The sequence below is a fragment of the Bombina bombina genome, chromosome 10 (assembly GCF_027579735.1).
Source record: "Bombina bombina isolate aBomBom1 chromosome 10, aBomBom1.pri, whole genome shotgun sequence".
NCBI classification, from domain to species: Eukaryota; Metazoa; Chordata; class Amphibia; order Anura; family Bombinatoridae; genus Bombina; species Bombina bombina.
Window position 1 is genome coordinate 14255132 of NC_069508.1, and position 22500 is coordinate 14277631.

At 44.9% G+C, this 22500-nt stretch overlaps 1 protein-coding gene across 5 annotated transcripts in view; it reads left to right on the forward strand.

Annotated features, from left to right (window-relative positions):
- The window catches only part of PTPRC (protein tyrosine phosphatase receptor type C), a gene marked incomplete at its 3' end in the record, with an annotated part of 312862 nt that overhangs the window by 247089 nt on the left and 43273 nt on the right, over positions 1-22500 (forward strand). For all 5 annotated transcript variants that reach the window (XM_053693805.1, XM_053693806.1, XM_053693807.1 and 2 more), the window contains 3 exon segments: positions 7101-7294; positions 10356-10416; positions 12263-12371. In XM_053693805.1, coding sequence (XP_053549780.1) covers positions 7101-7294; positions 10356-10416; positions 12263-12371 — 364 coding nt within the window.

Consider the following 22500-nt stretch of genomic DNA (forward strand, 5'->3'; position numbering starts at 1 on the left):
CGAGGTGCAAGTACGCTGGTGTATTTTATCATTATTAATATTATTCTTTATTTATAAAGTGCCAACAGATTCCGCAGCGCTGCCCATGGGTACAAAGATAAAAATACAACGGAGAAACAATAGAATGTAAGACAACATTTTACAGTCAAATACAGGGGGAATTGAGGGCCTTATTCATGTGGGAACTTACAATCTAGATGGGTTGGAGGGTGGGAAACAGGAGGTGGAGACTGCAAAGGTGAGAATGATGTTAGTGAGGGGTTAGATGAGGGAAACTGTGAGGTAAGTGAAATTCATTTGTTACTGAGTCGGGTTATAAGCTTCCCTGAACAAAAAGGTCTTTAGGGAGTGTTTAAAGGAGGAGAGCTTAGGGGAAAGTCTTGACAGCTCGAGGAAGTGCATTCCAGAGGGTTGGTGCCACACAAGAGAAGTCTAGTATTTTAGCATGGGAGGAGGTGATGGTATAAGATGCAAGGAGCAGGTCATTTTTGGATCATAGGGGCGGGCTGGAGTATATTTGTTGATGAGTGAGGACAGGTAGGATGGGGGAGCATTGGTTAGGGCTTTGTAGGTCAGGGTGAAAATTTTAAAATTTACTCTGCTGTGAATGGGGAGCCAGTGAAGGGACTCACAGAGAGGTGCAGCAGATACAGAGTGTCGAGAGAGGTGGATTTGCCTGGCAGAGGCATTTAGGATGGATTGAAGGGGGGAGAGGGAGGCCAGTTAGTAGGTTATTACAGTAGTCAAGTCGGGAAATTACCAGGGAGTGGATTAGCTGTTTAGTAGTTTCAGTGCTCCGAAATGGACGAATTTTGGAGATATTGCGTAGGTGATTGCGGCAGGATGAAGAGAGCAATTGGATGTGGGGAATGAAGGACAGATTTGAGTCAACTGTGACTCCAAGGCAGCGGACTTGGGGTGATGGGGAGATATTGGTGCCACCAACAGTGATAGAAAAGTTAGAAACAAGAGTAGAGTTAGAGGGGGGGGGGGGATTAGAAGTAGTTCGGTCTTGGACATGCTTATTTTTAGGTGGTGAGAGGCCATCCAGGAGGAAATGCCAGATAAGCAGTTGCTGATGTGAGAAATGACAGAAGGATAGATAGATCTGGGTATCATCCGCATTCAGCATAGAGGTGATAGTTGAAGCCATAGCTGTTGATAAGTTTACTCAGTGAAGAAGTGTAAATAGAGAAGAGTAGAGGACCCCGAACAGAGCCTTGAGGTACTCTGACAGACAGAGGCAAAAGGGAGGAGGAGTCACCAGCAAAAGTGATGGAGAAGGATCTATTAGAGAGATAAGAGTGAATCCAGGTGGAGGGCAGTGTCACTGAGCCCTAGAGAGCTGAGAAGTCTGTAGGAGAAGGGGATGGTCAACAGTGTCAAAGGCAGCAGAGAAGTCAAGTGAGATGAGCATAGAGTAGTGGCTATTGTTTATAGCAGAAAGGAGATCGTTAGTAACCTTGGTGAGGGCAGTCTTAGTTGAGTGTTGGGGACGGAAGCCAGATTGCAGGGGTTTAAGCAATGACTTGGACAGGAAGTGGGTTAAGAGATCGAAAACTAGTTTTTCAAGGATATTTTAAAATAGCGGGTGCAGTGATATGGGGCGGTAGTTTGCAGGAGAGTTAGGGTCAAGGGAGGTTTTTTTTGAGGATGGGGGTGACCTTTGCATGTTTGAAGGAGGCAGAGAATGAACCAGTAGAAAGGGATAGGTTGAATATGTGAATAAGAGCTGGAGTGAGAATGGAAGACAGAGAAGGTATTAGATGTGAAGGAATAGGGTCAAGTGGGCAGGTAGTGAGGTGTGAGGAAGACAATAGGGAACCCACTTCACTCTCAGTGGTTGGGTCAAGTGGGCAGGTAGTGAGGTGTGAGGAAGACAATAGGGAACCCACTTTACTCTCAGTGGTTGGGAGGAGTGTGTAGAGAGTGGCAGAGGGGGTGACTGGGAGCAAAGTTAGGAGATTGCAGGCTTGTGTTGGGATGTTTCTTCGGATGGTAAGTGTATTATTAAAAAAGTAGTCAGCCAGGTCTTGAGCACTGAATGCAGATGAAGGGGGTGGTGCAGGTGGGTAGAGGAGAGAGTTGAAAATAGAGAAGAGACTTTTCGGATTTGAGGAGTGAGTGGATATAAGAGAAGAGAAGTAGGTTTGCTTAGCTAAGTGAAGAACAGAGGTTTAAGAATAAAGAATTAACTTATAGTGGATGAAATCAGGTTCAGATCGGGATTTCCTCCAGGCATGTTCAGCAGTGCGAGAGAATTTTTGTAGGTGACATGTTTGCTGAGAGTGCCAGGGCTGGAGCTGACGACGTGGGGCTTTACGTAGTTGGGGAGGAGCAAGAGTGTCAAGTGCAGAGGAGAGAGTATTGTTATATTGGGTTGTAGCAAGGTCAGGGCAGGATATCGTGGATGTGTGGGGGAGGCGTTTTTGAATAAGGTTGGAAAGGATCCACAGTGTGCAGATTTCAACAGGTGCGGGGGAGAGGGGAAGAAGTAGGTTTAGCCTGTATATTAAGATAAAAGGTGAGCAGATGGTCGTATAAGATGGGAAATGGGCGACAGGCTACAACAGAGAGAGAGCAGAGATAGGAGAATACCAGATCAATAGACTGTCCATCGTGGTGAGTAGGGAATAGAGTGGTTTGTGAGAGGCCAAAGGAGTTAGTAAGTGAGAGAAGTTTAGAGGCAGCAGGGACAGATGGGTTGTCAATGGGGATGTTGAAGTCCCCCAGAATTAGAGTAGGTGTATTTATAGTGAGAAAGTAAGGAAGCCAGGCGGCAAAGTTGTCAAGGAATTGAAAGGTTGGTCCAGGGGGGCGATAGATAACTGTCACTCTGAGAGAGAGGGGGAAGAACAGGCAAATGCAGTGGACATCAAAGGAGGAAAAGGAGAGAGATGAAAGAGGAGGCAAGTACTGATAGGAGCAGGAGGGGGAGAGAAGGATTCCTACACCGCCACCATGTCTCTCGCCTTGCCTAGGTGTGTGGCTTAAGTGGAGACCACCGTGCGTTAGAGCAGCAATGGAAGCAATGTCAGAAGAAGATAGCAAGATTTCAGTAATTGCTAAAAGGTTGAAAAAGTTGGAAACAAACAGGTCCTGAACAGTTGTAAGTTTGTTACAGACAGAGTGAGCATTCCAGAGGGCACAAGAAAAGAGACGGTTAATGGAGATGAGATTACTAGGATTGCGTGACCTAGAGTTTTTCCAGTGGGAGACTAAGCGAGAGTGTAAAAGTGTGGTGATTACTGCAGGGCCAGGGTTAGGAGAGACGTCACCAGCAGCAAGAAGTAGTAGGAGTGTGAGTGACAGAAGGTGAGACTTGTAGGAGCGGTTATGATTAGATACAGGAGAGACGTCACCAGCAGCAAGCAGTAGTAGCAGTGTGAGTGACAGGAGGTGAGAGTGAGACTTATAGGAGTGGTTGTGATTAGACACAAGAGAGACGTCATCAGCAGCAAGCAGTAGTAGCAGTGAGAGTAACAGAAGCTGAGAGTAAGACTTGTAGGAGTGGGTATGATTAGACACAGGAGAGACGTCACCAGCAGCAAGCAGTAGTAGGAGTGTGAGTGACAGGAGGTGAGAGTGAGACTTGTAGGAGCGGGTATGATTAGACACAGGAGAGACGTCACCAGCAGCAAGCAGTAGTAGGAGTGTGAGTGACAGAAGGTGAGAGTGAGACTTGTAGGAGCGGGTATGATTAGACACAGGAGAGACATCACCAGCAGCAAGCAGTAGTAGCAGTGAGAGTGACAGAAGGTGAGAGTGAGACTTGTAGGAGCGCGTATGATTAGAGACAGGAGAGACGTCACCAGCAGCAAGCAGTAGTAGCAGTGAGAGTAATAGAAGTTGAGAGTGAGACTTGTAGGAGCGGGTGTGATTAGAGACAGGAGAGACGTCACCAGCAGCAAGCAGTAGTAGGAGTGTGAGTGACAGAAGGTGAGAGTGAGACTTGTAGGAGCGGGTATGATTAGACACAGGAGAGACGTCACCAGCAGCAAGCAGTAGTAGGAGTGTGAATGACAGGAGGTGAGAGTGATACTTGTAGGAGCGGGTGTGATTAGAGACAGGAGAGATGTCACCAGCAGCAAGCAGTAGTAGGAGTGTGAATGACAGAAGGTGAGAGTCAGACTTGTAGGAGCGGGTGTGATTAGAGACAGGAGAGACATCACCAGCAGCAAGCAGTAGTAGGAGTGTGAATGACAGGAGGTGAGAGTGATACTTGTAGGAGCGGGTGTGATTAGAGACAGGAGAGACGTCACCAGCAGCAAGCAGTAGTAGGAGTGTGAATGACAGGAGGTGAGAGTGATACTTGTAGGAGCGGGTATGATTAGACACAGGAGAGTTAGATGGGGAAGTATTTCTAAGGAGACAGAGTAGTTCATGAGAGGATAGCATAGGGGATGAGAGAAGGTAGGATGAGATATGGATAGTGTGGGGGTTGTTATTGTTATAGGGACATGCAGTGAGTTTTAGGAGAAGGACAGAGAGAAAGGGCAGAAAAGACATGGGGGTTAATTTATTAAGGTGCGAGCGGACATGATCCCATATAGCGGATCATGTCCGCCGTACATCGATAAATGTTCTGGTTCTGCTGGTGCAATGCCGCTCCCTGCAGATTCGCAACCAATCGGCTGCTAGCAGGGGGTGTCTATCAACCCGATCGTATTCAATCGGGTTGATTTCTGTCTGCGGCTTCAGAACTGGCGGACCAGTTATGGAGCAGCAGTCTTTAGACTCGCCGGAAACAAAGGGCATCATACGGAGCTTGATAAATCGGCCCCATGAAGAGTATTGTGCAGGTGTATAGTTAGTAAGTTTACCTGTCAGTGGGACTGCAGTTTCTACTTCAGTTAGTAACTGAGCCTGTGTTTTGCTGTATATAGCAGTGAGATCTAAGTTGTAATGATTTGATTCCAGGCACCTGGTTACAAACAGCCTAGTTAGCTAGACAGGAGTTACACACACTTGCAAATTAGATGGGGGGGAGCAATATGGCAGAGGATGCATTGAAATTGTAGTGTCTGATAAGAAGATTACAAATAGTCAAAATACAGACATCAGAAGAAATGCTTACCAGAGTTTTCTAACAAACAGTTTAAAGGGACGTGTATCAGCAGCCAGGGTGATAAAGAAAGCAGGGAGACATACCAGAGTACTCTAACAAACAGATTAAAGGGACGTGTATCAGCAGCCAGGGTGATAAAGAAAGCAGGGAAGCATACCTGTAGAGAGATGAGCTGAAGTAAGGTTAGAACAGTGCTTCATGTTGTAGCATTCTGAATGATAGCATTGTGGATATAGAGCCAGTTAGAAACTCTGCAACTTGTAACACAGGGCCACTTAGAAGCACAGGGCCCACAGAGCTAGGGCTCAAGTGAGCCTGTGTTTTGCTGTATATAGCAGTGAGATCTAAGTTGTAATGGTGTATAACACTCACCATTACCAGGGTCCCATTTACTTTGTGTTAATGAGGAGGTACCAGGTGCCAATACGCTGGTGTATAACACTCACCATTACCAGGGTCCCATTTACTTGGTGTTAACGAGGAGGTGCGAGGTGCCAATACGCAGGTGTATAACACTCGCCATTACCAGGGTCCCATTTACTTGGTGTTAACGAGGAGGTGCGAGGTGCCAATACGCTGGTGTATAACACTCGCCATTACCAGGGTCCCATTTACTTGGTGTTAATGAGGAGGTACCAGGTGCCAATACGCAGGTGTATAACACTCACCATTACCAGGGTCCCATTTACTTGGTGTTAATGAGGAGGTACCAGGTGCCAATACGCTGGTGTATAACACTCACCATTACCAGGGTCCCATTTACTTGGTGTTAACGAGGAGGTGCGAGGTGCCAATACGCAGGTGTATAACACTCACCATTACCAGGGTCCCATTTACTTGGTGTTAACGAGGAGGTGCGAGGTGCCAATACGCAGGTGTATAACACTCACCATTACCAGGGTCCCATTTACTTGGTGTTAATGAGGAGGTACGAGGTGCCAATACGCTGGTGTATAACACTCGCCATTACCAGGGTCCCATTTACTTGGTGTTAATGAGGAGGTGCGAGGTGTCAATACGCTGGTGTATAACACTCGCCATTACCAGGGTCCCATTTACTTGGTGTTAATGAGGAGGTGCGAGGTGCCAATACGCTGGTGTATAACACTAGCCATTACCAGGGTCCCATTTACTTGGTGTTAATGAGGAGTTACGAGGTGCCAATACGCTGGTGTATAACATTCGCCATTACCGGGGTCCCATTTACTTGGTGTTAATGAGGTGGTACAAGGTGCCAATACGCTGGTGTATAACACTCGCCATAACCAGGGTCCCATTTACTTAGTGGAGCACCTTTCAAAGATCTATTGGTGAGAAACCTGTAAACAACCCGTTATCTATTTATCCAGAGCTGGGGCCACAACTTGCATGTCTGTAGAACTTAACTCTGTACCTCATACAGTCAGTAATGTCCTCTCTTTATAAGTATTTTTATCTACAATTACTATTTTAGAATTACTGTAGTTTCATTTTTTGTACTATTTTTTATATTGATAAATTTAAAAAAAATTGTCCTCGCCTTCAAAAGGTGGCGTTTTCTACCTTGCCCCATTAGGATTAAAAAATTACTTTAAATGGCCAAAGAACACTCTGTAGAACACAGGCATGACCACAAGCAAACTGCAGATAAGCTGGTGAAGACACTGTTCTCTCTGGGGAAGAAGAACCCCCCCCCAAGAGTAGGCCACAGTCTATAGACCACTCATAGCTAACGAAGAGGAAACTTGTGTATCAAGTGACCTACAAGCCATAGTCAGCCTTGTTGAAGGTGAGGAGGTGGTTGGACCTTGCAGCAGTAAGAAGCCGTACATTCTTCATCTGAACAAAACCACATCAGATTGAAGCACAGTTGCACCTAAGGCTTCCTATCTCCAAATAGGAAGAAACAAAAGCAAAACTATCAGGAGAAGAAAGAGCCAATACAGGGGCAGCCGGGGAGGGTTTCCAGTTACTCTAAGATGGCACAAGAACTTATAGAGGTAGATTGATTGCTCTGTGTCTGATAATTATCTTCTTTTTTTCTCTGCCACAGAACCCGAAAAAGTTGAAGAAGTTAAATCACATGTTGGGCCAAATAACGTTATCACAATTAAATGTAACGACCCCCAAAAGAAGAATGGACCTGATGGAAAATTTATTCTGGAATACGATAACATACGATTAAATAAAACTAAATGCGATTTTCGTCTTGAAAATTTGAATTATTTGACCACCTATAAATTTAAGGTATGAAGTGGATGGGAATCATCATATGGGAACGTATTTGTATCACTTTTTTGTGTTATACATGTGGATATCTGTATATTTCAGAACATCTGATTTACACAATCGACCCAAAATGTATTTTACAACAGAAATGCTGCTGAAACAGACGCTTAAAAGTGCACGAAAACATGAAATTATCAAACATATTACAATTACAATGTGTATTATTGCAGAGGAATAGCAGCACATTTATTCACACTAAATATTACTATATACAAATCAGCAGTTTGCACATGGTTATAATAATAATAATAATAATAATAATAATAATAAATAGTAATAAAATATATAGGGGCATATTTATTAATGTGCGAGCGGACATGATACGATGTAGTGTTTCATGTCCGCTGCACATCGATAAATTCCGACAGCATACGGAGATAAATCGGCCCCATATAGTATCAGCAGGAAGGATTTACATGTTTTTACTAGAATATTCTAGTTTTTTGGGAAAGTTGTCAAATATCTAGACTGATAAAAATATAGCAAACGTTATATATTTATATATATGTTACTCCACAATCGTGTAACCCTCGTTTAGTCTTTTTAGGTACCAGCTTCGTATGGTTACATTACGCCTTAGCCTTTGTGAGAATGTTAATTAAATGTGGAGGTATTAAAGGGACAGTCTACGCCAGAATTTTTATTGTTTATAAAGTTAGATAATCCCTTTATTACTCATTCCCCAGTTCTGCATAACCAACACTGTTATATTAATAAAGTGATACAAAAGAGAGAACCCTAACCAGCGCTCAAGTCGTTACTTAAAGAGAGGCTCTTCAAGCTGCGACCAGTAATTCTATTTCAGGGTGACTAGGGCATCAGTGTCTTAACACTAGCAAGAAATAAACAGTACCTTCACTCCTCAGGATCCTGTGTTCCCATCCAGATCACCTGCAGCTAAGTTTGCAGCTGTTCAGCTCCACTTCTCTCTTAGACACCTCCGGCGTGTAAAGTACAAACTCCTCCTCCAAACAAGCAGACTGCTACGGGGCCCCGCAAACCGCTCACAGACCTTTCAGAGGTCTGTCTATAATACGAAACTCAAAAAAAAGAAAAGAAGCGTGGCGGGGCAACAGGCTTAAAAGTTAAAACATAGCTTTTATTTGTCAAAAACTTAAGATCAAATTTACATCAGTATAAAAATATATGAAGAGCCAGGGCAGCAGTCTTACGCGTTTCAGCTACTGCCTTACTCATAGACCGTGCTGCTACTGCCTTACTCATAGACCGTGCTGCTACTGCCTTACTCATAGACCGTGCTGCTACTGCCTTACTCATAGACCGTGCTGCTACTGGCTACACAGCCTCCTTAAATCTAACTGATTAACACTGACTTAACCTTTAGCATACAAGTTTAACCCGGTCATTACTAGAGCAAGTATGGGCAGCATGAAAAGAAAGGATCCAGTAAATATATCATTTAAATAGCTATCAGCTAATTACTGATTAACACTAATATAAGTGTCTCTCTACACGCTACTGTTGTACTCTTATGTCACCGGCTTTTTACCAACAGAAAACTTTAAGTGTATTTATAATGCGAATTATATTGTAATGCATGCAAGATAGGAGCTTATACTTCTATACATCGTTTTATATCTGTATCAAGGGCATTCTAGATAAATGTTCTCAGAAACTATATGTTAACGGTCTGTATAGCCAATCTCTGGTATCATGTTAATGCCTTTAAAATACTAGCTCATTCAAAATAATAATGGCTCTTCATATGTTTTTATACTGATGTAACTTTGATCTTACATTTCTGGCAAATAAAAGCTATGTTTTAACTTTTAAGCCTGTTGCCCCACCACGCTTTTTTTTGAGTTTGTTATATTAATACACTTATTATCTCTGTGATTACCTTGTATCTAAGCCTCCTTATCTCAGTTCTTTTGACAGACATGCATTTTAGCCAATCAGTGCTGACTTTAGCACAATGTTATCTATATAACATACATGAACTAACACCCTCTAGTTGAGAAAAAATGTCAAAATGCATTAAGATAAGAGGTGGCCTTCAAGGGCTTAGATATTTGCATATGAGCCTCCTAAGTTTAGCTTTCAACTAAGAATACCAAGAGAACAAAGCAGAATTGATGATAAAAGTAAATTGGAAAGTTGCTTAACATTACATGCCATATCTGAATCATGAAAGTTTATTTTTGACTAGACTGTCCCTTTAAGTATGTGATGTGATATGATGTCTATTTGACATTTGTTTGAATGGTCTCCCTAACCATTATCAATCCACACAGACATTTTTATTAGATACACTGTATATTCTAACAGACACATAAATTAATCCATAAAGTCTTTTGTTTATTTTATATTTTCAGCATAGTTGGAATTAGATGGAAATGTACACTGCTGTAAGTAAGCACTGTGTAGTGTGTAATGAGATCAGAAAACCTACAACTTACGTATGTTATATGTACTCCTGCTTCTCTGAGGGGTCTAGAAAAAGCTTATATTGAACTTGCAAAACAGACAACAATAATGAATAAGAAATCAGTGCACATTTCCTTGCTATGCTTAAATAAATATTGCATCCGTGATTTGGGTCTGTCTGCCCATAACACTAGCTCCTTTATAGCTTCCTTCATCATCAGACTGGCAGGGGACCTTCCTATCCACCATATTTATTTCTTAGCTGGATACAGGACGCACAGGATGTAACACATAAACATTACAAGAATGTCTGAGTAGTTCAGTAATAAACTCCTTGTATTACTAACAGGTGTCTTGATAAGAAGAGGACAGGTGGCTATGCTCAGTGTTATAATGTAGTGCATCACAGTATTGGTACTGGGTACAGAAGCACATGATAAAGCATTTAACAATGTGGGTGGAACCTTTTATTGACTGGTGTCAAAGGCTAAATTAGTACCAGTCGCAGGGACGGGCAGGTTATGTTTTGGGCAGGAGGGTAGTAATCATCTAGACTATAGTTATAGAAATAAGGAATTCATTGTACCCAATCTAATATTATTATTGTTCTGTTTAATTTTGGGGATATCAGATCTTCTACAACAACACAGAATTCACAGGAGAAGCCATCACCGAAGTTGCATCAACAAAATGTAAGTCTATAATAGCGTTAGCTCTTGTGGTTAGGCTGATATATGTTAATGCAAACGTCTATATGATTCACGGTTTTAAAAACCTAAAATTCCAATGACAATTGATCAGCTTGAAAGTTTGTTGTTGACCCCAGTAACTATGTATCCTTAAAAATGAAAATGAAATATCTGGTTTAGCTCGCAGGTGGCCTGTTAATAAGTATACTATATTGTGCCACTGACTTCATTACTCTACTGCTTATGACAACACTGACTTAAGTCAGACAAATAGAAATCCCCAGATTATTGTCTTCACTCTTTACAGCTGCACTCATAAGTCACTAGATGATCATTAAAGGGATTATCATCTCTCCCAGCCCTAAATCCAAGATGTCCTATATCTCTAGATGTCTCTCCTCTCCCCATCCTGTATCTCCAGATGTCTCTTCCCTCCCCACCTTGTGTGTCCAGAGGACTCTACCTCCCCATCTTATGTGTCCAGAGGTCTCTCCCATCCCCATCCTGTATCTCCAGATGTTTCTACCTCCCCACTTTGTGTGTCCAGATGTCTCTACCTCCCCACCTTGTCTGTCCAGAGGTCTCTCCATTCCCCATCCTATATCTCCAGATATCTCTCCCCTCCCCACCATGTGTGTCCAGATGTCTCTTCCCTCCCCACCTTGTGTGTCCAGATGTCTCTTCCCTCCCCACCTTGTGTGTCCAGATGTCTCTTCCCTCCCCACCTTGTGTGTCCAGATGTCTCTTCCTCCCCACTTTGTGTGTCCAGATGTCTCTTCCTCCTCACTGTGTGTGTCCAGATGTCTCTTCCCTCCCCACCTTGTGTGTCCAGAAGTCTCTTCCCTCCCCACCTTGTGTGTCCAGATGTCTCTTCCCTCCCCACCTTATGTGTCCAGATGTCTCTTCCTCCCCAATTTGTGTGTCCAGATGTCTCTTCCTCCCTACTTTGTGTGTCCAGACATCTCTCTCTTTCCCATCTTGTATCTCTAGATGTCTCTCCCCTCCCCACTTTGTATCTCCAGATGTCTCTCCCCTCCCCACCCTGTGTGTCCAGATGTCTCAGATGAGATGTCTCTCCCTACCCATCTTGTGTTTCCAATCACAGGCACACAAATACAATGACAAAGACAATGACAGAAACACAAACACAATGACAGACAAAGACAATGACAGAAACACAAACACAATGACAGACAAAGACAATGACAGACACACAAACACAATCACAGACACACAATGGCAAAGACAATCCCAGACACACAAACACAATCACAAACACACAATGACAAAGACAATCACAGACACACAAACACAATCACAAACACACAATGACAAAGACAATCACAGACAAAAAACACAATCAAAGACAATAACACTCACACAAACATAATCACATATAAAGACAATCACAGACACACAAAGATAATCACACACACAAAACAATTATAAACACACAGATAATCACACACACAAACACAATCACAGATAAAGACAATCACAGACACATAAAAGCAATTACAGTAGCAGAAAGACTAATGCTCATGCAAACAGCTAATAGCTGCTAAGTAATTTTATTTTTTTCCTGGAACATCTATGTGACAATATTACACAAACACGTTTCGTGTGATGTTCTGATGTCATTAGATAGTTCACAACTAATTAGCAGGCTGCATGGTGTGAAGCATTAGAATTGGGTATGAGTGCAATGCAGTGCGTTATTCCAGTTCAATAGATACAAAAAAAACCCAATAAATCCTCCTTCCCGTTGATCCCAGTGCGCTGATAATGTCCATACTTGCAGCTCCAGTATAAAGTAACAAACTTACCCTTTGTTGTTCCTCTGGTGCAGATAATGACAAGGCGCTGATTGGGTTCCTTGTATTCCTAATTATTTTGACATCTCTCGCCCTCATGCTGGTTCTCTTTAAAATCTACAAACTGCAGAAGAGAGGATCAAGGTGAGTGGTTTACAATACTGATCTCCCCACACTGTACAATAAGCCCCCCAACACTGTTTAATACATCCCCTCACCCTACAATACATGTGAGATCTCTCCCACACTGTACATTACATCCCCACACTGAACAATACATCCCCACACTGTACAATACAGGGTCTTATCTCCCCCCCGACTGTACAATACACCCCCAATACTGTACAATACACCCCCACACTGTAAAATACAGGGTCTGATCTCCCTCACACTGTACAATACCCCCCCACACTGTAAAATACAGGGTCTGATCTCCCTCACACTGTACAATACAGCCCCCAACACTGTTTAATACATCCCCTCACCATACAATACATGTGAGATCTCTCCCACACTGTACATTACATCCCCACACTGAACAATACATCCCCACACTGTACAATACAGGGTCTTATCTCCCCCCGACTGTACAATACACCCCCACACTGTACAATACACCCCCACACTGTACAATACAGCCCCCAACACTGTTTAATACATCCCCTCGCCATACAATACATGTGAGATCTCTCCCACACTGTACATTACATCCCCACACTGAACAATACATCCCCACACTGAACAATACATCCCCACACTGTACAATACAGGGTCTTATCTCCCCCCGACTGTACAATACACCCCCAATACTGTACAATACACCCCCACACTGTACAATACAGCCCCCAACACTGTTTAATACATCCCCTCACCATACAATACATGTGAGATCTCTCCCACACTGTACATTACATCCCCACACTGAACAATACATCCCCACACTGTACAATACACCCCCAACACTGTTTAATACATCCCCTCACCATACAATACATGTGAGATCTCTCCCACACTGTACATTACATCCCCACACTGAACAATACATCCCCACACTGTACAATACAGGGTCTTATCTCCCCCCCGACTGTACAATACACCCCCAATACTGTACAATACACCCCTACACTGTAAAATACAGGGTCTGATCTCCCTCACACTGTACAATACCCCCCCACACACTGTAAAATACAGGGTCTGATCTCCCTCACACTGTACAATACCCCCCCTCACACTGTAAAATACAGGGTCTGATCTCCCTCACACTGTACAATACACCCCCCACACTGTACAATACAGGGTCTTATCTCCCCCGACTGTACAATACACCCCCAATACTGTACAATACACCCCTCACACTGTAAACTACAGGGTCTGATCTCCCTCACACTGTACAATACACCCCCAACACTATACAATACAGGGTTTTATCTCCCCCACACTGTACAATACACCCCCAATACTGTACAATACACCCCCAATACTGTACAATACACCCCCACACTTTACAATACAGGGTCTGATCTCTCCCATACTGTACAATACATCCCCACACTGTAAAATGCAGGGTCTAATCTCCCCCACAATGTACAAATACAATACACCCCCAACATTGTACAAAACACCCCCCACACTGTACAATACAGGGTCTGATCTCTCCCACACTGTACATTACATCCCCACACTGAACAATACATCCCCACACTGTACAATAGACCAACAACACTGTACAATACAGGGTTTTATCTCCCCCCCAACTGTACAATACACCCCCAATACTGTACAATACACCCCCACACTGTAAAATACAGGGTCTGATCTCCCTCACACTGTACAATACCCCCCCTCACACTGTAAAATACAGGGTCTGATCTCCCTCACACTGTACAATACACCCCCCACACTGTACAATACAGGGTCTTATCTCCCCCGACTGTACAATACACCCCCAATACTGTACAATACACCCCTCACACTGTAAACTACAGGGTCTGATCTCCCTCACACTGTACAATACACCCCCAACACTATACAATACAGGGTTTTATCTCCCCCACACTGTACAATACACCCCCAATACTGTACAATACACCCCCAATACTGTACAATACACCCCCACACTTTACAATACAGGGTCTGATCTCTCCCATACTGTACAATACATCCCCACACTGTAAAATGCAGGGTCTGATCTCCCCCACAATGTACAAATACAATACACCCCCAACATTGTACAAAACACCCCCCACACTGTACAATACAGGGTCTGATCTCTCCCACACTGTACATTACATCCCCACACTGAACAATACATCCCCACACTGTACAATAGACCAACAACACTGTACAATACAGGGTTTTATCTCCCCCCCAACTGTACAATACACCCCCAATACTGTACAATACACCCCCACACTGTAAAATACAGGGTCTGATCTCCCTCACACTGTACAATACACCCCCAACACTATACAATACAGGGTTTAATCTCCCCCGCACTGTACAATACACCCCCAATACTGTACAATACACCCCCCACACTGTACAATACAGGGTCTGATCTCTCCCACACTGTACAATACATCCCCACACTGTACAATGCAGGGTCTGATCTCCCCCACACTGTACAAATACAATACACCCCCAATACTGTACAATACACCCCCCACACTGTACAATACAGGGTCTGATCTCTCCCACACTGTACATTACATCCCCACACTGTACAATGCAGGGTCTGATCTCCCCCACACTGAACAAATACACTCCCAACACTGTGTAATACACCACCCACACTGTAGAATACACCCCTCACACTGTACATTACACCCACAACACTGTGCAATACATCCCCAACACTGTACAATACCCCCTCACACTGTACAATACACCCCCAACACTGTAAAATACAACCCCGCAATGTACAATACACCCTCAAAACTGTACAATACAACGCCCACACTGTACAATACACCCCAACACTGTACAATACACCCCTCACACTGTATAATACACCCCCAACACTGTACAATACATCCCCACACTGTACAATACACCCCAATACTGTACAATACACCCCTCACATTATACCTTACACCCCCAACACTGTACAATACACCCCCAACATTGTACATACACCCCCCACACTGTACAATACACCCCACAACACTGTTTAATACATCCCCTCACCATACAATACATGTGAGATCTCTCCCACACTGTACATTAAATCCCCACACTGTACAATACACCACTACACTGTACATTACATCCCCACACTGAACAATGCATCCCCACACTGTACAATACACCCCCAACATTGTACAATACAGGCTCTTATCTCCCCCCGACTGTACAATACCCCCCAATACTGTACAATACACCCCCCACACTGTAAAATACAGGGTCTGATCTACCTCACACTGTACAATACCCCCCCCCCCCACACACACTCTACAATACACCCCTACACTGTACAATACACCCCTACACTGTACAATACACCCTCACACTGTACAATACACCCCCACACTGTACAATACACCCCTACACTGTACAATACACACCCACACTGTACAATACACCCCCACACTGTACAATACATCCCCCCACACTGTACAATACACCCCTCACACTGTACAATACATCCCCACTCCCCCACACTGTACAATACATCCCCCACACTGTACAATACACCCCTACACTGTACAATACACCCTAACACTGTACACTACACCCCCACACTGTACAATACACCCCTATACTGTACAATACACCCATACACTGTACAATACACCCTCACACTGTACAATACACCCCCACACTGTACAATACACCCCCACACTGTACAATACATCCCCCACACTGTACAATACACCCCTCACACTGTACAATACATCCCCACTCCCCCAGACTGTACAATACATCCCCCACACTATACAATACACCCCCACATTGTACAATACACCCCACACTGTACAATACACCCCCACACTGTACAATACATCCCCCACACTGTACAATACACCCCTCACACTGTACAATACATCCCCACTCCCCCAGACTGTACAATACATCCCCCACACTGTACAATACATCCCCCACACTGTACAATACACCCCCACACTGTATAATGCATCCCCACTCCCCCACACTGTACAATACATCCCCCACACTATACAATACACCCCCACATTGTACAATACACCCCACACTGTACAATACACCCCCACACTGTACAATACAGGATCAGATCTCTCCCACACTGTACAATACACCCCCACACTGTACAATAAACCCCCACACTGTACAATATAGGATCAGATCTCTCACACACTGTACAATACACCCCCAACACTGTACAATACACCCCCACACTGTGCAATACACCCCCACACTGTACAATACACCCCCACACTGTACAATACACCCGCACACTGTACAATACACCCCCAACACTGTACAATACACCCTCACACTGTACAATGCACCCCAACACTGTACAATACACCCCCACACTGTATAATACACCCCACACTGTATAATACACCCCCACACGGTACAATACAGGATCAGATCTCTCCCACACTGTACAATACACCCCAACACTGTCCAATACACCCCCCAACACTGTTTAATACATCCCCTCACCATACAATACATGTGAGATCTCTCCCACACTGTACATTACATCCCCACACTGAACAATACATCCCCACACTGTACAATACATCCCCACACTGTACAATACAGGGTCTTATCTCCCCCCGACTGTACAATACCCCCCAATAATGTACAATACACCCCCCCACACTTTAAAATGCAGTGTCTGATCTCCCTCACACTGTACAATACCCCCCCACACTGTACAATACACCCCTACACTGTACATTACATCCCCACACTGAACAATGCATCCCCACACTGTACAATACACCCCCAACATTGTACAATACAGGGTCTTATCTCCCCCCGACTGTACAATACCCCCCAATACTGTACAATACACCCCCCACACTGTAAAATACAGGGTCTGATCTCCCTCACACTGTACAATACCCCCCCACACACACTCTACAATACACCCCTACACTGTACAATACACCCCTACACTGTACAATACACCCCCACACTGTACAATACACCCCTACACTGTACAATACACCCCCACACTGTACAATACATCCCCCCACACTGTACAATACACCCCTCACACTGTACAATACATCCCCACTCCCCCACACTGTACAATACATCCCCCACACTGTACAATACACCCCCACACTGTACAATACACCCCCACACTGTACAATACAGCCCCACTCCCCCACACTGTGCAATACATCCCCCACACTGTACAATACACCCCCACATTGTACAATGCTTTCCCACTCCCCCACACTGTACAATACATCCCCCACACTGTACAATACACCCCCACATTGTACAATACACCCCACACTGTACAATACACCCCCACACTGTACAATACAGGATCAGATCTCTCCCACACTGTACAATACACCCCCACACTGTACAATACACCCCCACACTGTACAATACAGGATCAGATCTCTCCCACACTGTACAATACACCCCCAACACTGTACAATACACCCCCACACTGTACAATACACCCCCATACTGTGCAATACACCCCCACACTGTACAATACAGGATCAGATCTCTCCCACACTGTACAATACACCCCCACACTGTACAATACACCCCCACACTGTACAATACAGGATCAGATCTCTCCCACACTGTACAATACACCCCCAACACTGTACAATACACCCCCACACTGTACAATACACCCCCATACTGTGCAATACACCCCCACACTGTACAATACACCCTCACACTGTACAATACACCCCCACACTGTACAATACACCCGCACACTGTACAATACAACCCCAACACTGTACAATACACCCTCACACTGTATAATACACCCCCACACTGTACAATACAGGATCATATCTCTCCCACACTGTACAATACACCCCAACACTGTACAATACATCCCCAACATTGTACATACACCCCACACTGTACAATACACCCCCAACACTGTTTAATACATCCCCTCACCATACAATACATGTGAGATATCTCCCACACTGTACATTACATCCCCACACTGAACAATACATCCCCACACTCTACAATACATCCCCACACTGTACAATACAGGGTCTTATCTCCCCCCGACTGTACAATATACACCCCCCACACTTTAAAATGCAGTGTCTGATCTCCCTCACACTGTACAATACCCCCCCCCCAACACTATGCAATACAGGGTTTTATCTCCCCCACACTGTACAATACACCCCCAATACTGTACAATACACCCCCACACTGTACAATACAGGGTTTGATTTCTCCCACACTGTACAATACATCCCCACACTGTACAATGCAGGGTCTGATCTCCCCCACACTGTGCAATACCCCCCCCTCCACACTGTACAATACAGGATCAGATCTCTCCCACACTGTACAATACATCCCCACACTGTGCAATACACCCCCACACTGTGCAGTACACCCCCACGCTGTGCAATACACCCCACACTGTACAATATACCCCCACACTGTGCAATACACCCCCACACTGTGCAATACACCCCTACACTGTGCAATATACCCCTGTGACAGACCCTTCTGTCAGGACTGAAGGAGTTAATTGTGTTTAGCTAAGAAACTAATTTCTAAAGACAGAGTTGCTGGCTCCAGCTATAATCTAATTAGTGCTAAGCATTCTATTGTTTGATCACCTCCAGAGAGAAAACGCCTAAGTGATAAGAAGGGCCAAGAGTGTCTTGTGGTTGAAGTGTTTAAGTAATATAATTCTATTGTATCATGTCAAAGGGCTTGTTCCCTCCATGTAATGTACAACAGTCTTTCAACCCCCATCTGGGGGGGGGGGTGTCAAACCTGTATAAATACTAGGCATCTAGCCTTTAATAAATGTCATTCTGTTTTAAACCTGAAAACTGGCTTGGTTGTGAATTGCTGATTCCCTATGCAGGACATTGTTCATCTGGTATTAACCTTGGTATCCTGTTGGTACCGTAACAATTGGTGGCAAGCGACGGAATGAACCTTATCGCCCAGAAGAGCAACTACACAAGCCAGTAACCTCAGGAAGAGGGGGATTATTACAATACTGACTAAGATGGAAAAGAGAAAAGTAAATTTTGCAGCTTTTAAAAACTTCCTGGAAACAGAAGGAGAGATTGATGGGTACCTTGCGGATTTTGAGAGGCAATGTGCACTACACAAGGTACCCGCAGAGGACTGGGTCACGATATTATCTGGAAAATTATCCGGCCGGGCCAGAGAGGCTTTTCGGGCCATTCCAGATGAGGAAGTCAGGGATTATAATACGGTAAAAGAGGCTCTGCTCTCCAGGTATGCGGTTACACCGGAGGTATACCGGAGGCGGTTCAGAGACACTGTAAAATTAGCTGGAGATTCCTACCTTGAGTGGGCATATAAGGTGCACCGCACAGCAGCTCACTGGATAGCGGGGTGCCAAGCCATATCTGGGGAAGAGGTGCTGCAGCTATTCCTGTTGGAACATTGCTTCGACAAGTTACCCGCAGGAGTTCGAGAGTGGGTTCGGGACCGTAAACCCTCCACCCTGCAGGAAGCGGCTCGCTTGGCAGATGAGTATACGGATGCCCGCAAACTGGACACTGCTACCACTAAGCCCCCTGCTAGAGTGGAGTACAGACCCCCAGTCACCCCAGCAGCTGCCAGTTACCAAACCCCGGCGCACCGCTATACCACACGGCCTCCGGCCACGAACTACCCTCAGAGAGCCCTGTTCAATTTGCGGGGCTACTCACAACCGATTCGATGCTTTGAATGTAAGCAACTAGGGCACAAAAGACCAGAGTGTCCCCTAAACGCAGCGAACCAAGCGCAGTCCAGGAGAAGACCTGCCGGCGGAATCCCACGTAATCCTCAGCCTGCGGCCCGCTACGTAGAGGCGCAAGAATGCTGGAGCATCCTACATGAGGCAGACCTTGTGCAAGCTGCCCACCGGAATAACCGGCAACTGGTTAAAGTGAATGGGAAGAAGGTCAGTGGTCTACGGGATACTGGTGCTACCATGACCTTGCTTCAAAAGAACTTGGTGTCTGAGAAACAGTACACTGGAGACACTGTGGCTGTGAGGGTAGCAAGGGGCGATGTGTTCAGCCTACCTGTTGCCAGGGTACATTTGGATTGGGGAGTGGGCGCTAGACCTGTGAATGTGGGGGTCAAGAAGGACTTACCTGCTGATGTTCTTCTTGGAAATGACTTGGCCCCCCTTGTTTCTGCCTACGCTCCTATGGGTCCCACTGATGTTAACTCTGTGACTACCCGTGCCCAGATCCGTGCAGCAGAGACTGACCCACCTGCTGCTAAGCCCCAGGACGCTGAGCTCAGTAAATCTCTATCCGCTATTGATATGTGGAGGTCCCGTTACAATGCGCTGATGAAGGAGAAGAGGAGCGCAGAGGAAAAAGCACGTTTAGAACGTGAATCTCTGCTAGACAAGCTGCACCGACAGACTGCAGAAAACACCAGCTTGAGAGTGGGATATGAAACCTTAAAGACAAACTTAGCGACACTTGAGGAGAAGCTGACGCTGGCTCATAGTGAGGTGCAGCAACTCAAGGGCACCCTATGTCAGTATGAAGGGATTGTGGATACCTATAAAGAGCAGGTACAGAAAACTCGTAAAGAAGCTGATGGGATTTTGAAGGACTGTTTAGCCCTAGTCTGGGCACTGAGGAAGTTGAACCCTTCTTTGTATGGACAGGAATTCTCTCTCATAACGGGAATACAGATGGATTGTCCTGGCAAACTGACATGCCTACCACCTCCTAGTCCGGTCATCCCCAGGTTGACCCGCCAAAGGGTCAAGCCGGGTCTGCCGGAGTGTTCCACAACGGGGGAGATATGTGACAGACCCTTCTGTCAGGACTGAAGGAGTTAATTGTGTTTAGCTAAGAAACTAATTTCTAAAGACAGAGTTGCTGGCTCCAGCTATAATCTAATTAGTGCTAAGCATTCTATTGTTTGATCACCTCCAGAGAGAAAACGCCTAAGTGATAAGAAGGGCCAAGAGTGTCTTGTGGTTGAAGTGTTTAAGTAATATAATTCTATTGTATCATGTCAAAGGGCTTGTTCCCTCCATGTAATGTACAACAGTCTTTCAACCCCCATCTGGGGGGGGGGTGTCAAACCTGTATAAATACTAGGCATCTAGCCTTTAATAAATGTCATTCTGTTTTAAACCTGAAAACTGGCTTGGTTGTGAATTGCTGATTCCCTATGCAGGACATTGTTCATCTGGTATTAACCTTGGTATCCTGTTGGTACCGTAACAACCCCCACACTGTGCAATACACCCCCACACTGTGCAATACACCCCTACACTGTGCAATACTCCCCACATTGTATAATACACACCCACACTGTGCAATACACACCCACACTGTGCAATACACCCCCACACTGTACAATACACCCCCACACTGTACAATACACCCCACACTGTGCAATACACCCCCACACTGTGCAATACACCCCCACACTGTACAATACACCCCCACACTGTACAATACACCCCCACACTGTGCAATACACGCCCACACTGTACAATACACCCCCACACTGTGCAATACACCCCCACACTGTACAATACACCCCCACACTGTGCAATACACCCCCACACTGTACAATACACCCTTCACACTGTACAATACACCCTCACACTGTACAATACACCCCCACACTGTACAATACATGCCCACACTGTGCAATACACCCCCACACTGTACAATACACTCCTACACAGTGCAATACACCCCACACTGTATAATACAGCCCCACACTGTACAATTCAGGATCAGATCTCTCCCACACTGTACAATACATCCCCACACTGAACAATACATCCCCACACTGTACAATACACCCCCAACATTGTACAATACAGGGTCTTATCTCCCCCGACTGTACAATACCCCCCCAATACTGTACAATACACCCCCTACACTGTAAAATGCAGGGTCTGACCTCCCTCACACTGTACAATACCCCCCACACTGTACAATACATCCCTACACTGTACATTACATCCCCACACTGAACAACACATCCCCACATTGTACAATACACCCACAACATTGTACAATACAGGGTCTTATCTCCCCCCGACTGTACAATACCCCCCCAATACTGTACAATACACCCCTACACTGTA